The sequence below is a fragment of the Salminus brasiliensis genome, chromosome 19, assembly GCF_030463535.1.
Source record: "Salminus brasiliensis chromosome 19, fSalBra1.hap2, whole genome shotgun sequence".
Taxonomy (NCBI): domain Eukaryota; kingdom Metazoa; phylum Chordata; class Actinopteri; order Characiformes; family Bryconidae; genus Salminus; species Salminus brasiliensis.
In genome coordinates this window covers 14,394,680-14,416,780 of record NC_132896.1, presented here as the reverse complement: position 1 = coordinate 14,416,780, position 22,101 = coordinate 14,394,680, and the positions used below count along the sequence as shown (strand labels likewise).

Genomic DNA, 22,101 nt, shown 5'->3' with positions numbered 1-22,101 from the left:
AGGGTAACTCTTGGTATTTTCTACAGTGGAAACCAGTAAAAATGTGGACGTAAATATTTGAAAGCTTTCAAGTATTACATAAACTGCCACACATTTTATAAAAAGCAGCCATCCCATCATAGACGTCCTCCCAGGTTGTTTTGACTAACGTTGTGATGGTGAGCTACTTTCAGTAGGCCGAGTCTTTCATCAACAATAGCTTTGAGATGATGAGTGATGACTCATCACACACAGGTGCTCATCTAACACAGAGAACACGCTCCGACCAGACAGACATGAGTGCCACAGAGAGAGAGAGCAGAAAAAATAGGGGCCGAGTAAGAGAGGGAGCGAGTGAAAGAGAGAGAGAGAGAGAGAGAGAGAGAGAGAGAGAGAGAGAGAGCATGGAAAAATAGGGACTGAGTAAAAAAGAGAAAGAGAGAGAGAGAGAGAGAGAGAGAGAGAGAGAGAGAGAGAATGAGAGAGAGAAATAGCAGGGAAAAATAGGGACTGAGTAAGAGAGAGAGAGAGAGAGAGAGAGAGAGAGAGAGAGACAGAGAGAGAGAGAGAGGGAGAGAGAGAGAGAAAGAGAGCTGGGAAAAATTGGCACCAAGTAAGAGCGAGAGAGAGAGAGAGAGAGAGAGAGAGAGAGAGAGAAAGAGAGAGAGAGAAAAGCGAAACTGCGAGATAGGAAAGAGAGGGAAAAGGGAATTGGTAAAGATATATATAGTAAAGATATGCATTAGTAAAGATATACATTAGTAAAAAAAAAAAAAATATATATATATATATATATATATATATATATATATACATATATATATAGAAAGAGAGAGAGAGAGAGAGAGAGAACTTTGTAGGGCACTACCTCAGATGTTCAGTTAGCTGCATGATCTCACTGTAGAGGTGGGACATCCTGGCATCCTCCTCATACTGACACAAACACACAGCCCCACACACACACACACACACACACACACACACACAAACACACACACAGTGTTATAGGGGACTCCGACACAGGCACTGGTTGCCAATCAGTGCTGGGTGAGTGTGTGTGTAAAAGAGGAGGGACAGCTGATTCCCCCAGTGCTGCAGCTGCTGCTCCCCCACGCTCAGATAAAAGTGAGAGAAGTGAGAGAAAAGGACGAGTCAGGGACGAGGGAGCTCAAAAGAAGAGACATGCCACAGAACGTGGTGCTGGAGGGGCCGGCCCCTTGGGGATTTCGGCTCGCTGGGGGCAAAGACTTCAACCAGCCTCTCACCGTTACCAGGGTGAGTGAGAGATACTCTGAGCTATTTCACATATTCCAGCTTGGGAAGCTCTCAGAGATAAGGGCACTTGGGATGTACTGACCAGCAGTGCCACAGGCACGGCAAACCTCAGAGTCAATCTAAAAACAACACACTTCTTTTAGAAACTCTATGTGGAGCTGCTGAACTCCATAATTGCTAAGTGGTATTATTAGGTTATTAATCTGTGTGTTTTTGACTGGTCTGAACTTTGCATTACCTAGTAATTACACTCAAACCTCAAAAAGGGTTCTTCTGGTTCTCAAGGATTTGTTTTTAGTAAAGCCAATGGTTCTATCAGGACTATGACAGTTTAAATTATCAATTAATTGAATGCCTAAATGGTTATTTGCTGGGTTAAAGGGTTGTAGGATTGGTGAAAAAAAATGTGTAGATGGTTCTATGTAGAACTCTTCTTGCTTAGAGTGCACTATGATACTAACTTGTATGGTAGCTTAACTTAGGTTATGAGAGTGTGGAATGAAAGTTTGAGGAGTTTAAATGGAGTTTAAGGATTAAGCTGACAGGGATTGTGTGTGTGTGTGTGTGTGTGTGGAGAGGGTAGTTATATAGGGCTTAATTTTTAGAAGTGAAAACAGTTTGCAGAATTTAGTATATTAATATTATTGAGGCTCTAAAATGTATTATTCACTCCCAGTCTATACAGTAACATATGTAAACTAATCTTGCTTTTAAAGCAACACTATGCAAAATTGAAATGTCATGCTCCTTGGCTCCCCCTACAGTCAGGAAGAGTAATTCATGCTTTGAGACACCAGTAAAGGACATGCGTTTTCCTGACAGCTTCTCAAAAGTGACAGCTTGCTGAGCCCAGAGTAGCAACGGCAGCAGTGCTTTTCTCCGTATGACAACTCAGTGGAGCACCAGAATGTTTTTAAGCTGTTATCTTAAGGTAAAAATGCTACATAGTGTTGCTTTAATTCACTGTTTTTTTATGTTACAAAAAACTACATCCACCTATTCAGCCTTCAGCAGTTAAGCTTCGCCCATTTGGACTAAAGTTATAAAAAAGGGCAGCTGATCAGAACAGAGCTCCTTTACATACAGTATATCAGTCTTATACACAAAGTCACAAAACCAACCTGTTTAAAGGATGAAGACAGGTTGGAAATGATGACAATTTAGATGTAAAGTCTGGGTCCTTTTAAATGAGGGAGGTTTCGGGAGGTTAATGCAGTATTTCACCATTTTATTTTCAGCTTAGATACAGGTCACTTCCACCATGACCTTTCTGTGAGCTGCTTGTATTGTTTGGCTGCTGTTGGCTCCATAGCCTGCTAATTTGCAAATGTATGGATAATCCTCCCTTCATCACACTGCTAAATATACTGTAGGTCAATATTACAACTGCATCTAGATAAGGTCGATTGCTGTAGATGCCTGGTATTCACACACACACACACACACACACACACCCCTCCAGAAGGGTTCTCCACACCTGTTGCTGGGTGAATCATCTGCCCCTCAGTCCCACAGCACTTTAACCATCTGCTGAAGGAGGAGATTTGTGGCAACGTGAGAGGTGGAAGGTTACCTAAGTGTTAGTGTGGTGAAGGGAGTTGTTCAGCTTTGCATCCAGCAACTCACTTCCATTCTAGCAGGAGCCTTTAAGCCCCAGCAGCACATACTGCCAACTCCTTTCGCAGTATGGTGTTCGCATGGGCAGATTTCATTATGTATTTTGTACTGAAATAGAATAGGACACGCCCATGGCCTGGCTTTAAGGTTCAAGGTTAGAAGATATAATGCAGTGGATATTTCATAGGTGGAAAGGTGTAGAATTTGACTGTGTAGTCAATTACAATCCTGTATATTTAGGTGATGATGTGGGCTACACTAAAATAACAGTGATAGCATAGGTTACAAATGCATGTTTTCAATGGCAAAGTATTAATGCATTTAAATCAAATAAAAATACATCATTATTAGACAATGACTGATCTGATTAAACTTTTTTCTAATTACTCAACTCCCCAAGCAATTTCCTAGAAACCCGTGTGCACCTACTTATTTATGCAATTTTAGCAAATTCAGCCAATCATGTGGCAGCAGCGCAATGCATAAAATAATGCAGGTATAGGTTTACAGCTTCAGGTAATGTTTGTGAACCTGAACAAATGTGATCTTAGTGGCATGGCTGTCGGTGCCAGACAGGCTGGTATTTATTTGGAGTATTCCAGACAAAAATGACTTGTTGATAAGAAGGGCCAGTCTAGTTCGAGCTGATGGAAAGACTACTAACCACGCAAATGCACGGCATGTCCAGCTAAAGACCACGTTGTGTTCCACTTGTGTCAGCCAAGGACAGAAAGCTGAGGCTGCAGTGGGCACAGGCTCACCAACCATAGACAGTTGAAGACCCAAAAAACGTAGCCTGATCTTGATTTCTGCTGAGGCACACAGATGGTAGGGTCAGAATTTGGCACCAACAGTTTTAATCCAAGAACCCAACTTGCCTTGTGTCAACAGTCCAAACTGGTGGAGTGGTAAGGTATGCTGGTGTGGGAAATGTGGGAAACCTTTGGGATGTGGTGGAACAGGAAAGCAGCATGAAAGTGCTCTTGAAAAAAATTAGCATGAACTGCAACATTGCAATCATGTCGACATGAATCAGAATTTCAAAGGAGCGTTGTCCTACAGCTGTGAGTATTTGCTGGAGTGCTAATGCATGAGGAATGGTGGGAGCAAATTTGTAAAATGATCTGAGACGTCATTTAGAGCAAAGGCCTTTTATGGAATGAAGCCTGGTTTTCATTCACAGTTCATTTCTCCAATTCCATTGCTCTTGAACATCTTGTTGGGATTAATGGCAAGCCAATAGCAATACAAGGTCTTTGATCACATCATAAATCTATTAATTCCTGTAAATCTATAAATGCGGCCTAGTTGCCTAGTTGTGACATGTAACGTAAATTTCCTGCAATTACAATGCGAAAACTTGCAATGTCCCTTTCCTAGATTTGACCAGCAGCTGACCAGAAGCTCCAGCAAACAATTTACTTTACTTAAATACCAATATATGCACATACTTATTCAGTATTGTCATCTGTCTGCTGATACCCACTCCTCCTGCACATTATTCCTTCCTTTTTTTTTACATTTATTGTATTTATTGTTATTATTGTAATTATTGTATTGTATTACTGTGCTGTATTGTGCAATTGCTACTGGCTGCTAAATTTTCTTCGGGATCAGTAAAGTATCTATCTATCTATCTATCTATCTATCTATCTACTGTCCAAAGATAACTGGTTTGGATGCAAATAAGCTTACAAAGACAGAAATGTGCAACAGTAGATTTGATTTCAAAGGAAACGCATTAATACCAAACGCTCATGATGCAAATTAGCTGTTGTGGCAAACCTCTGCGTAATCCTATATGAAAGATATCTACTAAACTAATTGCTCTTGCTTCTTTAAACAGTAACGCACTGCAAAAATGATAATAATAATAATAAAAAAAGGACATGCGAGCGGTTTCCGTCTACATCCCACAAGCTAACCCACTGTCTTCAATCACTCAAACACTAATGCCTGTGTGATGACATCACAGCAGCTCTCAGCTACAAGTCGCCTACTGTCAGACATTTCTGCAAGCCTCTCTTCCAATACTAAAATACCTCCAGTGGGAACTACATCACAAAAAAAGACAGTTCTGACAAATATAAACAATGCTGTTTAAAAATTCCACCTCCTTCTGTTTCTGCTGTAGCAAAACTATCATGCAGCTGGCTGCAGTTATTGTGACTGTATAGTCTAAGTGCTCAGAGATGGCATGACTTAACATGTTTCAACAGCTCTAGTTCTTTGGGGTCTAGTCCCCTGGGTGTGTGTGTGTGTATGTGTTGGCAAGATGATTTTTTTTTCTCCCGTCCTTCAAATTTGGCTTCTCAGAAAACAGGTGTTCTCACCAATGTTGCTCATTTCATCAAGATTTGAGTTTGTTTGGTTATTTTTTTTTTCCAAGTCTTCCAGCCTTGCCAGCAGCTGCTCTGTGGTTTCATCGCTCGTCGTAGTACCCTCCTTGTTTGCACCTCAGAAACAGAGTGGCTTTGTTCCTCTGTTGGACAGAGCACATCGTCATTTGCAAGAGTGGTGTCATGGGAACAATCTGATTTTCTATTGTTTGTGCTCTGAGCCCTGCTGGTGCGGATTTCTCAGCAATCATCTTCAGTTTCTGCTATCACAATGGTACCAGGTGTCTGCAACACAGCCATCAGACAGCAATCTGCATCATATACAGTAATGGATCAAAGGCTATGCTTGTCTATGCCTGTCTCATAGATGCCTGTGGTTTGGTGGGTAGGTGACAGTAATTGGTATACACGGCAACATACTCAAAGGTGAGCTGACTAGCCTAGACCACCATTCCCTCAGTAATAATATTACGTTTGGAATAATATTAGCTAGAATATTAGTTATTTTTCTGGTGTAATAAGCTATATGGTGCTTACAAGTGGTGCAACTCCCACACTGGTATTGTCAAGAGTCCAAGAGAGCAGAATTGGCTTTGCCCTTTGGGTGGCTCTCCCACCCATAATTTTACAGTAAAGGTAAAAGACTGTCTCATTATAGGGAGTTCATAAAATCTATTGGATTTCACACTGTGGGTTTAGAAGTGTCGCATGTTATGTGGTTTGAGAAGATTATGTGGAATTAGATCAGCCAATCAGAGGGAGCATGATGTGCTGCACCATTTAAGGTAGAATGAATATTTGCAGTACAGGGCGGGAGAATCCAAAAGTTTAGCTTCACATAAAAGAAAGTTCTCCATATTTAACAGCTATGGCAGTTTGTGCAGCCATATTAAGATAACCTGTAATACCTTTTTGGCCGTTGCTTGAGACCCTGATGATTGGGAATTATGAACTGTTCCTTGATTATTATGACGATGGTTATTATGTTTGATGGTGTAGTTTTAGCAGTGGGGTGACTGATGGAATGGGACTATTTTAACTCGCAGGGTGTTCATAAACAGAAAGATCACTTTTTCTGTCCTCTTTATCTTCAGATCTAACAATAGACTGCCATAATGGAAGTTATGGTGTTGTAAAATCACAAAAACACACTCCAGGGTCATGCTATAACCTGAGATTATAGTGGCAGCCGCTATAATCTTCAACAGCCGCAGTGCACCAGTGCTAGCTAACATATATTTAGCATCACCCTGGACCCCTATATTGAAGGCATTTTAACAAACTATTATGCTCCACCCCTTTTTAGGATTCTTTTAGACTAAAATAAAATGCTAAATTTTGACAATGAGAGGTGTGACCAACAACAAAGTGGCCCAATTTGATTTATACAGACCCAAATTGAATGAGTGCTATACGATTTGGTGCTGGTCTCACAAAAGATTAGACAAGTGGATGTTTGCAGTGTTAAAAATAGACACAGCCCTTTTCACAGCCATTTGTTATGAGCCCCAAAGTTGTTTTGTTCTAAGGGCTTGTACAAGAAAGGTCAAATATTGGGTGCAAAGGCTGACAAACAAAAAATGGCAACAATAACCAACAACAAAGCAATTTATGTGTTGTGAACAACAGGACACAGAATGCCTCTGATTTGATTGATACAGACCCAGCGTGAATGAGTAAAGTGAAGCTAGAGATGTTAAAATACTTACCTCTAAAATCTACTGGAGTGGAAGTAAAATTACTATTAGTAACACTTTATTTTGAGAGTTTGCTGTAGATCAGGGGTGGGCATCTGGGGTGAGTTGAATCAGGTGTGCTTGAGCAGGAAAAGCATAGTGCAGGAATTATAAATAAACCCAAACCTAACCCTAACACTGCTGATCAAATAACTTTCTGAATCAATTTGAACAGAAATGTCTGTAGATAATCTATAAGAAAACATAAAACTACAGTAACAACACCACCAACATTATTATTATTATTATTATTATTATTATTATTATTAATAATAATAATAATAATAATAATAATAAACCTTATATCAAATACTGTGAAGTACAAATCAAGCAAAAAAAACTGTGAGTTCACATAGCAAATACAATGTATTACCACCCACTTCTAAACATATTAAAATATACAAATTGATGCCAACAAAGATGCTGCCAATGGCCATATTAAAAGAAACACAATTTTAATCACTGCTACTTTCGTCAGCCACTAAATCAAGAGGTCAAAATAAAACCTCACAAATCTTTTAAGACACAAGCACCAACCATGAGCAATTATATCCTCCAGTCTTAAATAGTTGACCTGACTGGGTCTAAATCTTCCCTGGAGAGAGGCAGACAGTGCTGAAAGACGGTTGGGAGTGGGGTTCTAACAGGCCGGCTTAGTCACAGACTCAGGTGGAGAAAGCCTCAGCCCACACGTCAGACCGATGAGATACATGTCTGCAGGGAGAGAGGAAAATACCTCAGAAAATGAGCTGCCCAGGAATGGGAAGAGTGAAAGATGATGTCAGGCTCTGTTAATGAAGGAGGGAGCTACAGGACTACCGGGCGGCAGCCCGAATACCACAGCGGTTAGATCAGCTAGCCAGTAATAGGCCCAGCTATAGCCCCCCTGTGGGTCATACTCCACCCCAATTGACACATCCACTCCACTATTTATAGCCCCTTTTCAGCATGGAGGAGGTCAACAGATAACTATTCAATATCACTATATTTATGAGCTATGTCTGCTTCATGGGAATGCAGTACACTATTGCTTGAGTTATGGCCATTTCCAAGATTATACAGTGAGACAAGATTGAAATCTAGTCTAGGAAACATAGTTCAGGTGATAAGCAGTCAAAAAGTATCGAGATGTAAACATACCTACAAATATATTGTGATGATTTGGACGTTTTAGATGTTTGACAGTGTGGTTACTAATGGGTGGACAATTTGGTGACTAATGGTGGTACTGGTCATATAATACAAAGATGGTTAGTTAGGAAAATTGTGGGCAGTTTTTTATCATGCTAATATTGAAAGAATTTCACATTTGAATAAAAACATTAAAATAAATGGCATTAACGATCAACTGAGAAAAAGAGAAAAATATACTGGTATTTGAAATTTGTGATGAGTATTTTGAAGGTGACACCATTACAGCTATGCTGACATGGACTGCATGTAAATAAGTATCACCACCCCCCCCCACCCCCCCCCAACTTTTTCCATTTTTACAAGGCAGTGCAAACTCTAAGTATAATCATTCTGGCTTCTAGGTGACTCCTGGCAGTAAGGCCTCAGTGGTCAACTTGAGTCCAGGAGACGTCATCCTGGCTATTGAAGGAGTCTCAACTGAAGGTATGACTCATGGCGAGGCCCAGAACAAGATCAAAGACTCTACCTACCAGCTTTGCCTGAAGATTGAGAGGTGAGCATCATAAAGCTTCCCATTAGCAAAGGCTACTAAATGTACTGAGATCTTTGTTATATTGCATCATGTACTAAAATGACTTTCTTTTAAGAACAAAGAAATGAGGATGAGGATTGCCTTTGACATGTCAGCATAGCTGACATAGCAAGTTGTTAGATCTGTTGTAGGCCTAGTCCTTCGACTTGCTCCTTTGATCCACTCCTTGTAGTAAATAACAGAACCTTGTATGGTATTAGAAAGTCTGATGCCCATCATAGCTCAGATGCTATTAAAACCCCTTGTCCGAGCATGTTTGAGCTTATTTTTTCCCATGGCACATTTTTATTGGACTGGATATGTACTTCATGCATTGCAGGTCTGAAACCAAGCTGTGGTCACCACAAGTCATGGAGGAGGGCAAAACACACCCATTCAAAATCAATCTGGAGGCAGAACAACAAGTAAGAGCAAGGGGAGGGGGGGGGGGTTGTAATGCACCGTCATTATTATCCGCTTCACATATGCTGCGACAGATTTATAGACGCTTTGCATGGAGAGCTGGAAATACATCTTCTCTATGAATGTTTCATTTTGAACGCATGACTGCATGAGACATATGAGAAAAACTGGCTGTCGTGACTGTTTTAGTTGATGGAGGAAAGCTGTAGTTGATTCATATCTTAAGACTTTGACCTTGGCTAATAGGACACATAATAAAATCTGAGCTGACTGGACGACTCCTTTAACTATTGCCAGCACTCCACTGGCCACTTCTTAGCACATGAGGGCAGATCCTGACTTATGTTGCTTTGGAATATGACTTAGTGATAATGACAGAAATATTAAATAGTCAAATTCCGCTCACTGAGACTAAGACTAACACTTATTTACTTTCTGACTAAAACAGGCATAAGATTAACTAAAATGGCACAGCTGGCTGAGCTACATAAACTTGCATAGGGTGCCGGTCTCACAAATGATTAGTCTAGCGAATCTTTGAAGTATTAACAGTAGTCACTGCCCATTTTTAAATATAAGATAATTATTATTATGCAAGATCATTTAATCAAATGGCTGAGCTTGTTCAGAAATGATTAAAATCAACATCATTGCAGTTTCCATTCTCAAGTAAATCTCACACCTTTCCCATTGGCTCCTGGCATCAACCATTTGGATATTAGGCGTGTCCACCCCTCTCACTTACTGTCAGTGCGTGTGTGGTTGTTCCCCCAAGGCTGCCTTCTCTTGGGTAAAGACTTCTATTTTAAGCAGTGGTTGACTGTCTGGCCTCAATGTTGTAAGGTGTAAGAGGAAGTTGAAATTGTGTGTAGCTGAATGTGACTGTATAGTGGCTGATTGTTTATTTTATCCAAACAGCTTTCGGATGTAATAGTAATGATAGTCTTGGGTTTCAAGTCCGAAAAGAAAACTATTCAGGCAGCACTGAAACTGGACTGTGTCGCTTTGTAAAGAAAGCCAGTGTAGTCAAAATGCATTTCATTTAAGTTCCAAAACAATACAACACTAATGAGACCAGTAAAAGAAAAACACTATATGTCAACATTTATTTTCAAAGAAAAATTTTTTTTTCAGGTTTTTCTTATTAGTATGTTAGTTCTTAGTTAGTATTTGATACTTTGATAGTAAATTAGGAAATCCTTTTTGGTCACATTAACACATATTAACACAAATTGCATACACAGAAAATGAGATTTAAGTATCTATTTACATTATTACGTTTAATTTAAAGAAATAATAAAAACCTAACGCATGTAATTCTAGTCACTTTTGTTATTTTAGTAATACAACTAATGTTTTTTTATATTAATATGATTACAAATGTGACTAAAATATAATTTTACAGTAATGTGACTAATTAATGTGACACAAAAATATTTTTGTACTATTTACTTATTTACTATTTATTTGTACTATATATTTTTTAACTATGTAAAGTTGTGTGGCAAAATGAACTGTGATCCAGTGTTAATATGCCCAAACCTCAGCATTCAGCAGGCATATAAAACTTTATGGTGGAAGAAGCTGTTATTTTTGCTTACATCATACCTAGGGCAATCAAGACAAGTGACTATTCACTTACAAGATTTTACAGTGCATTAAAGAGCACATCATTAACATGGCTAGTCAGAGGAAACCCACCGCTGCCATGAATCTGGGCCTGCACTGTGTTGATACATAGCATTAAAATGTATTGTTTATGTGATGCGTTTACCTCAGCATGCAGTGTGTGTATCTGTCTGCCATGTCCAGGAGTATAAGCCCATAGGCACAGCCCATAACAGAAAAGCACAGCCGTTTGTGGCTGCCGCCAACCTGGACGACAAACGGCAGGTGGTGAGCTCTTCCTACAACACGCCCATAGGCCTCTACTCTCAGGGCAACATCCAGGACGCCCTGCATGGACAAATTCGCGGCCTGGTGCATGACAAGCCTGAGGGGTGAGTGGCAGTGAGGACTGTGTGACTCTTTGCAACTATCCAGGGATCCTTGCACACCTCTCTTCATTCTGCTGTGACTCGCCTGGCCTCTAATATCTGAGTTTAACACACATTCAGTTGTGCAAGGAGTTCTCCCACGTCCTGCTGGGTTCTTGTAAGTCAGATTGCCTTCCAAACTTAATTATAGGCGTGTCTGTTAATCTCTAAAAAGATTGGATTGGATTGGAGAGAAGAAATCATGAAGGAACAAAATGAACTTTCATTTAGGATTTTAACATTAAAAGTTAAATTAGTGTTCTTATACATTTTAGAGTTTCTAGAGTCAACCTTCTGTCAAGCTGCTTGGTTCCATTATAACATCTGTTTCAATAGATACAATTAACTCTTATTTGAAAAGTAGTCCATTGTCATTTTAAGTAAGAATTGCTGGACCTGAGAGGACTTCTGCTCTCTTCCTGTGTACCTCAAACTACATTTCTAAACTCTCCTTCCTCCCCTTCTTATGTCTTACAGGACCTTGGCTACTTCGAACACAAGTTTAATGTCAGGCCTAAGCCCTACACACCTGGGGGCCAAAGCAGGTCACTAGACTGTTGTAGATAAAAAGAAATGTGTGGTCATATCCCAGCCAATATGCTCACGTGGGGCTCACATGGGTGGAACATGGGCTAGGTGGGTTCCAGGTGGGCATGAACCGTAAGTGGGTTTGTACATGCAATTTTACTGGCACTCAGTTGGGCTTCTCAAATGTGCCCTATTGTTATAGCACCACCCTGATCTCACACCCACCTAGGCCCCAGTTGGGCTACCCTTATGGGCCATACATGGACATGTTAGCTGGGATAATGCAGAAATATGAACACATACTGATATGTAAAAAAATAAATAAAAATGAATACAGAAATGTAGACATTGTATGATATTAACATCAAGGTGGGCAAAAATGTAAATCACATGTTAATCGGGACTACAAATTATGAAAAATCTAACAATTGGTTAAAATTGAAATAATAATAAGATAATGACACAGTGGATGGATATAATGGCAGGTACTTGATACTTCACAGTTTATGTAGTTAATTCTTTTTGAGTCTCTGGGTGCATGCAGTTGCTAGATGTGTACAAATATGGATGATACTCATGATATACTCAGAAACGTGAATTATATTGTAATCAATAACGACGACATAAGCTCCCCGGACAAAACAAAAACCCAAAGACATGCATTATCATCATCATAATCATGTCCACTCCAGTTTAGGTTTTTTGGTGGCAATAGGGCAAACACAAAAGCCCAGGCGTCCCTGACTTTTGCAAGTTCTATCTGCTCTTGCTGGGGGATCCCCAAATGCTCCCAGGCCATTCAGGATATATAATCCCTCCTGTGACTCCTGGGCCTTCAACTGGGTCTCCTCCCAGTTGACCGTGGCCCGTACACCTGCAAATGGACACGATTAGGGGGCATCCTTATCAGATGCCCGAACCACCTCAGCTTGCTCCTCTCAATGTGCAGGAGCAGCGGTTCTACTTTGAGCCTCCATCGTATAACAGAGCTTCTCACTCTACAACAAGGACTGAGCCCAGCTACCCAACCAAAAAAAAACACTAATTTCTGCTGCTTGTATGCAGGATCTCATTCTTTACTCCACTTAGGGTAGGCTCACCCTAGGGAATTCTAGGGGCATGTAACTAACAATTCTGCCAAAATACTGAATCAATATATTTTCTAGGGTCAGAGTTGTTGGGTCAAGTGTAATATCTTCATAGGGCCCAAAATCCATGGCAGTGCCCCTGGGAGGGAGCAGACCATCCTTTTCTGGGAAAATACCATGGCCTCAGACTTGCTGATTCTCATACCAGACTGCTTTACACTGAGCTGCAAAGCACTCAAGTGTGCGCTGGAAGCCCCCGCACATATGCATTATTTTTTTGCTAATACTTGGTTATGTGTCCCATTGTCTTAATAACAGTATCAGTATTGTAAGGTAAGGACTACACAAGCATTTGCTAGCCCACTCATTCAGTACATTTGTGCTTCATATTAATTCTCTATTTGGAAAAGCAAATGAAATACCAAAAAAAAAAAAAAACACACACACACAAACTATCTGAAATGTGCACCAAGTTAGTGGAAGAGTGGGCTATCAAAAGAGACTGGTGTATCCCATATTGCCATTAGGGTAAAGGGACACATAACCAAGTAACTATTAGAGAAGAAATGATGCATGTGACTCTGTCCTGTGAGCTTATTATCATGTTGCCCACATCTACATGGAATAACATGACACTGCAGCTGGTAAATTCTTCTCTTGACACTGAATTGTTTGCCTTTTCTAATCTTCTTTTCCTCTCTCTCCTGTCCATTTTCTTCTACTCCACCCTGTGGCTCTGCCTACTCCTCTGACCAACTCCCTGTTTCAACTGGCCTTCACATAATCCAATCTCTGCACCCTCAGAGATAACACATCCCACGGGGTGATGAGCAATGCAGTTCAGTCAGGACCAGTTACTAATCTCGGTCAGAATGAGGCCCTGGGTCTTTCTCAGTATAACTCCCCCATTAACTTGTACTCGGAAGCCAGTCTCTCAGAAGCAATACAGCAGGCTCAGATGTCTGCTGGAACTGAGCAGGCCCCAGCCAGGTAATCAAAGCATGGTTTTGCAAGTATGCTTACCTTCTACTTGATCTGCTTACTTAGGATTTAGCATTGGAGTAAAACAGTAAGGAAAAAAACATATACATACCAGTTTTCATAGATTCGTAACATGTCTATATATGGGGCTCATCGCACAAATAAATTATGTTCTCTCAGAAATCTTTGCAGTAAACAACAATGCCTTAAAGTAGATATACTTCAGCCAACAACATCATGGGGTTGTTTAAGGAGATGAGGTGGGAATATTGCATCACATGAAAAAGTAAAAAAGTAAAGCTACTGATAAATTTGAACACTATTTGTGTATTTATTTGTGGTGGGAAGCAGTTTGACCAAAGACTGCATGTGAGGGTACATGTAGACCAATAGTGGTGGTGAGAAGACGGGAATTCAGCAGTTTAACCAATGGCTACATGTAGATGTGGGTACATGTAGACCAATAGTGGTGGTGAGAAGACGGGACTTCAGCAGTTTAACCAATGGCTGCATGTAGACGTGGGTATATGTAGACCAATAGTGGTGGTGAGCAGGTGGGACTTAAGCAGTTTAACCAATGGCTACATGTAGATGTGGGTACATGTAGACCAATAGTGGTGGTGAGAAGACGGGACTTCAGCAGTTTAACCAATGGCTGCATGTAGATGCAGGTACATGTTGACCAAAAGTGGTGGTGAGAAGGCAGGAATATGAATATGTGGCGGCTGTAGAAACAAACACAGGCATTTTTCACATCCCAAAAAGAGAGAAGACACGTCAGGACAAAAGAGGATGTCTGGTCACCCTGTTATATAATACCAGCAGCACCAGTTGTATAATAGCACTGAGAAAGCTACTCCAAGCTTCCTGTTTTGTTTGGGATATTTTGGTGAGTTTTCTAGTCTTATAGTGTCAGTTCAGTGTTCTGCAGTGGTAGCTTGTATGTAGCAGTATTTACATTCCTACTTTAGCCAAACTGTGTCCAGTGCAGTTATCACTGTCAATCAACAGCGGTATGTGGGCCAGAATTGGGCCATGACTCATTTGCACTTAGGGATTCGGGGTAAGAATGTAAACAGGACAAAAACGAACATATTTGTTTACCTCAGAGCGCGATAGCATTCATCCTCAAAAACGCCATTCATTTTTACCATAGAACAAAGAGTTCCTACTACTATAGGTTCAGGGGTCTGTTGGTTAAGTATAGTGGTTTGTGTGTGTCTCTGAATTGAAGTGAACTCCCTAATTACACATTTTGAACATTTTGAGTGGATTGTGTGACTTGTGACGTGTGGTTGTAGTATGAGAGGTATATAATCAACAGCATGGTTACTTCTTCCAGGGTTTAAACAATTCTTTGTGGCATATTCTATACAGCTGTACATTCTACATACCTCATAAAACATGCTTATTCTACATGGAAGACTGATGTACATGTCCTGTCTGTTTCCTCAGTGGGAAACACCTGACCTCCATTGAGGACTCTCATGTGTACCAAATGCTGCAGGATGATCATGACAGACCACATGAACCTCGCCAGTCTGGCTCCTTCAAGGCCCTGCAGGACTATGTGGAGAGTGATGGTGAGCTGCTGGCATTTACAAAACATCTCTGTTCTCTTGTTGCCAGTTAAAATCAACCACAGTTTTGTTTGGTAGGGGCTCTCTATAAAAGTTGACTAGCCGTGCCTATTTCATCTGTAAGAACTTGTGTGATTTCTCTATTGTCAGGTACCAAGCCTTTGGTAACCAGAAGTGTCAAAGCTCCAGTGACAAAGCCACAAGCAGCTTCACGCTCACTACAAAAACTGCCTCTGTGTGACAAGTGTGGCAATGGCATTGTGTAAGTACAGGCTCAAATATTTCAATAAGCCTTCACATGCAGATTTGAAGAGGAGCAGACCTTAATGATACAAGCAAATGTACTCTTTATGCCTAGACAGAATTGTAGTAATTTAGAGAAATTACTGCAATAAACAATATTAGAGAAGAATCACTAGTTAAGTAAAGATAAACCAATGAAAAACACGTGGCCTCTAACAGAGAACCAACTAATATTTTGCATAATATTTTATTTGCTTATATTAAAATAAGTGTATTTAACTAATTATCGTCAGCAGTTACCGGTAGTACTTATCATCCCTGCATAATTATTTATTATGGGACATACATCACAATACTTGACATACATATTATAATATTTTTGTTTGAACCAACAAGAAGACAAATTACACCAAGCCACATTTTTGTTTTTTCATAGCCAAGGATTTTAAAACTAGAGCACGATCCTTTTCAAATTCAACAAATAATTCAAAAATACTTCAATGTAATTTATACATTTTTAATATGAATTCATCTGTACTGTTGATACAGTTACCATAAAATAGCTGTTGTTTATAGACCCTATATAAATGGTCTAAAACCTAACCTTTAAATGATGATTGCAACTGTTCAGTGTTCTACAAATACTGGTGATACTTATAATACACACAGAACAGCACAGTATTACTTGTATCATAATAAATCCCAAAATAAATAACATCAGTATGATTTATCACAATAACAAAATTATCCTGTTTGTCATATATTAATATTATCGTTGGCCAGTGGTAATTAGGTCGTTGATCACAGGGTTGCTGGTTCAATACCTGTGGCACTTAACCCTCTCTGCCCCAGGTGCATCACAGCATGCCTGACCCTACGCTTCTTACTTTTCCAAGCTGAGATATGCTAAGATTACAATTTTGTTGTTGTGTGCAAGTATGATAACAATAAAGGTAATTTGTTTAAATGAAACTAACCCTCATTAATCTGACCTGTCCACTTTAAAATTTGATCTCTGCTAAAACTAACTGTCTGATCAACAGGGGTACTGTGGTCAAGGCCCGGGACAAGTTCCGCCACCCAGCTTGCTTTGTGTGCTCGGATTGTGGCATGAACCTGAAGCAGAAGGGCTACTTCTTTGTGGAAGGACAGCTGTACTGTGAGACTCATGCTCGGATCCGAATGAGACCACCCGAAGGCCATGATCTAGTTACTGTGTACCCCAATGCTTAAAGGACATGAGTTTTCATAGCCAACTGATGCTGCAACTGAAACATGTAGGGATGCTTACTGTGTGTTGAGCATGACATATCTGCTGTAAGGGAAAGGTGTATATTTCAAAGCTTTAGAGTTCAGAAACCCACTTTCCAAAACCTTAATTAAGCACTCACTGACAAGCAGAAAGAGACCTTCATTTCAAGACTGACGGGCACTTTTAGGTTTGAAACATGCGGAAAATATGAAACAGATATTTTTTTAATAATACAAACAGAATCTGCTTTTTATAAATGCTGGGAATTGTTCAAACACACAGCATAGGAAATCTTACACTAGCTGTTGAAAATCTGATTTTAGACTAATTGGAAACATGCCATGAAATATGCTTAGGGGTGTTTAAGATATCTTGTTTGTTCCAGGTTTCTAAATCACATTTCTAAATCAGTAACAGCAAGACAACCGAAATCAAATTACTCTGAAAGGATTAGAAAATGAAAATTGAGAACAGTACATATGTTTTTAATTTTAACACCAAAGTAACATTGCCATTTCATAGCCAGGTCAACAGCACACGCTCTTAATACGCCATTATTGAGGGGACTTGATTATAATTTTTGGAGTTGACAAACCTGCAAATAAAAAAAGTGAAGATAGAGTTATGTTCTGATCTGCAATATGTGAAAAAACCTTAATAGAATAGAAAAGTGTACTGGTGATCTAATTGAGAGAATCTGCTCCTTGTGCTCAGTAGAGGTGCAGGTTAGGGGTGTGAAGATGCAGTTAGGCCTTGTAAAACACTGACCTGAAATGATCTGATTCAACTGCATGGCTTTTCCGAATTTTAGAATTGATTATGAATTATAATGATATTCAGTTCAAAGTATGTGCTCATTTTATGTCCAAAATACACATTTAAGGTCATATTAAAATGTAAAAATAATAATAAAAAAGGAATGTCTAGTTTGATGTCTACAATACATTGTTGTGCAAAAACAAACTGAATCATGCTGATATTTGAGACTTCATAATGCACTGATTCAGTTCAGTTAAGAATCATAATTGAATCATTTAAAGGTCAGAAACACTCTAAATTGCAAGTAGGTCTCTTGATCCTCACGGTGAATAAAATGCTTGCTTTGCAAGAGTCTTACTTGTTCACATTGACAGAGATTATGCTCTTGACTGGAGAGCTCTTCGGGCCGGGCGATGGGTGGAAGATTTTGCCCTCCTTATTCACGGCCAATGACTTAAGCTTCCGGGAAACGTAGAGGTCCGCAGAGTGGGATGGATAGGCATCAAACGTCCCTGCTTTCATACCTCCAATCTAGAAGAACATGTATAAGTCTTTTAATGACTATCACACAGAAACATGTTCCTATACTCACTCATTACATGTTTCTCTCTTCAAACAGCCAATGAATACGTGAAATATAGACTGCTAGCAGTTAACCCAGTGCAAACCTTTTTGCTGGGAGAGCTTGGTTTGAAAGGCACAGCAAAGTGTGTTTTTTTCTCCTCAGTCTTCTTTGATGGTGGTAGAGGTTTATCAAGCTTGTAAGGGTTGCAATCAAAGCATTCCTTTGGATGGAGGTTCAAACGAAATGGCCCCCCTTTCAGCATCGATTTGTGAGCAATTATCTCACGCTGGAAAACAAATTAGACCTCTTGTTCACAATGCAGAATTAATCAGCTGCGTCTTTTAGTTATTTGGTGCCAGTTATTTCGCAACAGAAAACACACAAAGCACAGCTTCTGTGACATGTCACATATTCCTGAATCTATATAAATGCTAAATACCTTCAGCATCTCTTTTGCTCGATCATATGGGTCAGATGAATAAAAATCCAGTTTGGATAAGGTGACACCTGGATATCTATTAAACACACAGGAAAATATCTCATATTCCAGCCATAGTTACACCATATGTCTAAAAGTATCAGGACACCCCTCGTACTTAGTGATTTCAGTTATTTTACAGTACTTATTGCACACACACAGTGTGTATAATCACCTGAGAATGCTTTGGAGATGCACATGAGCCTAAGGTTGAGATGCTCAATGCCAAATGTTAGCTAGAAGCGCATAAAGCCCCCCAGCACTGGGCTGTGGAGCTGTGGAACTGCAGTCTCTGGCGTGATGGAGCACCATTGGATTCCAATTGGATGAGTGATGTTTTTGATCTACAACTAATGATTCAACATCAGTGCTGGATCCTACTTAGGTTCTTGTGGCTGAATGCAATCAAATCCTTAAACCGAGTCTGACTGTGTAATTAGAACTGGAATTAGTTCCCACAGTTCGGAAGTATAACAACAGAGAGCCTCTCCACTTGTTCTGTAAGTTATGGAGGGGGTTAGCAGAAGATCTGCAAATGTAACACTGTGTGTTGCAACAGAAACAGACAGTCAGTCAGTGAGGGTCCCAGACGGTCAGCCATTCAGAGGTTTAAAAACAAGCAGAGAACTCTGACAGATTCAGAGTTCAGATTCAGAAGAAACAATGGATGAGCAGGTGTCTACAAACATTGGACAGATAGCCCAGATAGAGAACACTTTCCCAAGCACTTAGAGTGACATGAAATTTCAGGGGAAAAGGAAAAGTCCCACAGGAGGAAACTGCTTGAGCAACAAGAAGATACCACAACTTCCGTCCATTTATTCTAGGTCACGCCCATGACTGGTTGGAGCCAAATGACAGACTTGTGCCTGACATATCCTAAATATCAAGGACAGAAGCTAAAGCCACATCTAATACTGACAAATGTAAAGGAAAGCAACCTTAATACCAGTTCACATAAAATGCGAAATTCCACAAACAGGCATGATAGAAAAAGACACTGACCCATATCCACTTCCTTTCTTGGGTGGGCTGGTGTACATGTTCTTGCCTGGCGATTTGTATAGCTTTTTGGGAACCTGCAGAGGACTCATAGCCTGGATCGAGCCCCCCAGGGTTCCATAGTAGCTGCCAATTCCTGAGCTTCAGAGCAGAAACAAAAATATTTGATCTGACTTACAAGAAAATCTGCAACACTGAGAACATGCACTGGAACAGTAATAACACACTTGACATTTCTTTTGACCTAAATGTTAAACTCAGAGCTTTAATGCCTTTGTCCTGTCCTCCTGTAAGGCTAGATTTTCCATGATCTTAATTACATGAAAAGCTAAAGTGTGTCATGGTCTGAGAACATGGCCAATGTGGAGTTTTCCTAGTCTTGGACTCATTAAGATCTTAATGATATCCTGGCTAGGAGTCCTCTCTCTGGGGCAGGCTCCACAGAGCCGAGAGGAACATGATGGAATGGAAACTCTGACTGCTGGTGGTTATTTTCATGTGTCCTTACCGAAAAGGACCATTCACCACAGCATCCTCCATGGTCTTGCATTAATAACATACTTTAGTCCAGAGTCCAGCTCCTATTTACAATGAACTTTTAATGAGTCCCTGAACAAAAGGAAGGCCAACATGTGGTGCCACCACCATTGAGACAAATTAACATTATCTTTAAATCGACCTTAATGCAGATGTTCGGACGCTCTTTTTCTACCACGTCATCATACTTGATTCTGTTACAGTTAGGCCTATTTCTCCATGGAATTGTCTTAGACAGGGTTGCTTATATGCTGGTGGCCTGTAGACTACTTTAAAAGCCTCCACTGTCACATCATCCAGTTTGCACTGAGGGAATCCCACAGCATGGAGTCTTGTGAACACACATTAAAACGTAAGCCCTGACATGGGAAAGACAGGAAAATAAGATGCTTAACTAACGGTTTCTTCTCTCCACTGCTGGGCAGAAAGGCCTTCCCTATGTTTTTCTTGGCCTGCTGAATCTTGTACTGCCTTTGGATTTTGATGAAGTCCGTCAGCGCCTCTTTCTCAAAGATCCTCTTGAACTGAGTGTCAAAGTAGCCAGCCTGGAGTGCAGACTTCTTCTTTGGCACTCCAGTCAACATCTGCTTATTCTTCTGTGCCGACTCATTAAAGGGACCTTTAATATTAAAACAAAACAAACAAACAAATACTAATAACAGCAATCTATAAAAAAAGAATCATTACATTAATTTAAATTCATTACATTTTATGTTTGAACATTTTAAACATCAACAGCAATGATAATTCAGCAGCACTTATAATTACATATTGAATATGACAGCTAGGATTTTTTCTACGGTCTGTATACGTACGATAAATAAAGGGTGTGTATTTGTCTCCTATGGAGATGTAGCCCATCTCCTTGAAGAGGCCCACCCGCTCCATGTCAGATTTTCCCTCAGATGGCATTTTGCAAACCTGCTACAGGAAGCCAAGATTCATTGTGATTTAGAAAGGTAGACAGACATCCAGACAGACTGAAAGACAGACAAATAGATATATACCATGATACCATAGCAGTAGGCCACTTTGGAGGTCCACTTTAGAGCTTAGATTGTGATAGATTTTGTTATTGTTATAATAATATGCTTTTCTAAGCATATCGAGGGTACTGTTGGTGCTTAATAAACACTTATCAACTGCAGGTTTCATTACTAACAGTGTAATTAGACTGATTTAATTAGATGAAGAGCAGCAGATGTTAAGTGTAAATGATTGTATTCAGTACGGGAGAGTATTTCAGTAGTAGTTAACTAATACGAATCCGTCACTACTGATGTTTTTAGTCTGTGATTACATATATTGTGATAAATATCAGGTATCGCAAAAAAGTCTATTATATTGTGTCTGTCTGTCAATATTGTGATATAATATTTTTACCATATCACCCAGCCCTAGTCCACCTCCTTAATAATATCTGGTCAATGCAGTCCTTAGCCACAAACTGATCAATGATTAATGGGGTAGAAGGCGGCTGACAACAGATGGGCTACAGTCTGCAACTGCACACACATGTAAAGGGAAGCTAAAAGATGGGTGTAGTTCACAAAGTGGCTAAGGGTTTCTCATGGTGTGGATGGTGAGTGAAGAAATGATCAAAACTTTCAAATCTCAAATCTTTCTAGGGCACACTTTTGTCTTTTACTACAGCTGTCTTACCGTACATCAACTGAGAGCACCAACTGAAATGTTCACATGTAGGCCTACCTTCAGTATCCACCGTTTTGTCCAGTAGTTTCTTACGGTTTGTTTCGGGGTCAGAATAACAGAGTTACCCGTTGCTGCCACGTTTGTGTACGTTGGTCTCCTTGGCACCACTGTAACCAATAGCCGGTCAGGCGCCAGCTCGTTGGAGCTACAGTCTAATTAAATTAACGGTGTAAATTAAAACACAGCTTAGCTGTAAGCGTTATTGTAAAATCCACATTTCAAATGAGGAATAGTTGTTTTCTATTTAACCTTAAGTCAAAAATAT

General features: G+C 40.0%; 2 protein-coding genes across 4 annotated transcripts; one reads left to right on the top strand and one right to left on the bottom strand.

Moving 5' to 3' along the window:
• The first annotated feature begins 1,043 nt into the window (after window positions 1–1,043).
• Window positions 1,044–17,696, top strand: pdlim3b (PDZ and LIM domain 3b). 2 transcript variants are annotated; one of them, XM_072663650.1, is made up of 8 exons: window positions 1,044–1,254; window positions 8,482–8,633; window positions 8,992–9,076; window positions 10,887–11,074; window positions 13,531–13,716; window positions 15,163–15,290; window positions 15,438–15,549; window positions 16,574–17,696. In XM_072663650.1, exons 1-8 carry the CDS (start codon window positions 1,162–1,164, stop codon window positions 16,761–16,763), a joined length of 1,134 nt encoding a protein of 377 aa, XP_072519751.1. In that variant the 5' UTR covers window positions 1,044–1,161; the 3' UTR covers window positions 16,764–17,696. The 2 variants fall into 2 exon arrangements, with proteins under 2 accessions (XP_072519751.1, XP_072519752.1); XM_072663651.1 differs by lacking the exon at window positions 13,531–13,716 and having other exon boundaries at window positions 16,574–17,695.
• Window positions 16,145–21,905, bottom strand: cfap96 (cilia and flagella associated protein 96). 2 transcript variants are annotated; one of them, XM_072663652.1, is made up of 8 exons: window positions 21,834–21,905; window positions 20,939–21,047; window positions 20,523–20,742; window positions 19,590–19,727; window positions 18,546–18,621; window positions 18,210–18,392; window positions 17,900–18,072; window positions 16,145–17,377 (listed from the first exon to the last, which is right to left on the bottom strand). In XM_072663652.1, exons 2-8 carry the CDS (start codon window positions 21,033–21,035, stop codon window positions 17,326–17,328), a joined length of 939 nt encoding a protein of 312 aa, XP_072519753.1. In that variant the 5' UTR covers window positions 21,036–21,047; window positions 21,834–21,905; the 3' UTR covers window positions 16,145–17,325. The 2 variants fall into 2 exon arrangements, with proteins under 2 accessions (XP_072519753.1, XP_072519754.1); XM_072663653.1 differs by having other exon boundaries at window positions 20,939–21,044; window positions 21,834–21,898.
• Between the last annotated feature and the right edge of the window lie 196 nt (window positions 21,906–22,101).

Excerpts from the sequence above, each read along its gene's own strand:
- pdlim3b (XM_072663650.1), top strand. The coding sequence starts at position 1,162 with ATGCCACAGAACGTGGTGCTGGAGGGGCCGGCCCCTTGGGGATTTCGG. Across the intron at positions 9,077-10,886 it reads ATCTGGAGGCAGAACAACAA|GAGTATAAGCCCATAGGCAC; the intron begins GTAAGAGCAAGG and ends TGCCATGTCCAG. Across the intron at positions 15,550-16,573 it reads AAGTGTGGCAATGGCATTGT|GGGTACTGTGGTCAAGGCCC; the intron begins GTAAGTACAGGC and ends TCTGATCAACAG.
- cfap96 (XM_072663652.1), bottom strand. The coding sequence starts at position 21,035 with ATGCCATCTGAGGGAAAATCTGACATGGAGCGGGTGGGCCTCTTCAAG. Across the intron at positions 18,622-19,589 it reads AAGAAAGGAAGTGGATATGG|ATATCCAGGTGTCACCTTAT; the intron begins GTCAGTGTCTTT and ends TGTGTTTAATAG. Across the intron at positions 18,393-18,545 it reads GAGCAAAAGAGATGCTGAAG|CGTGAGATAATTGCTCACAA; the intron begins GTATTTAGCATT and ends TTTGTTTTCCAG.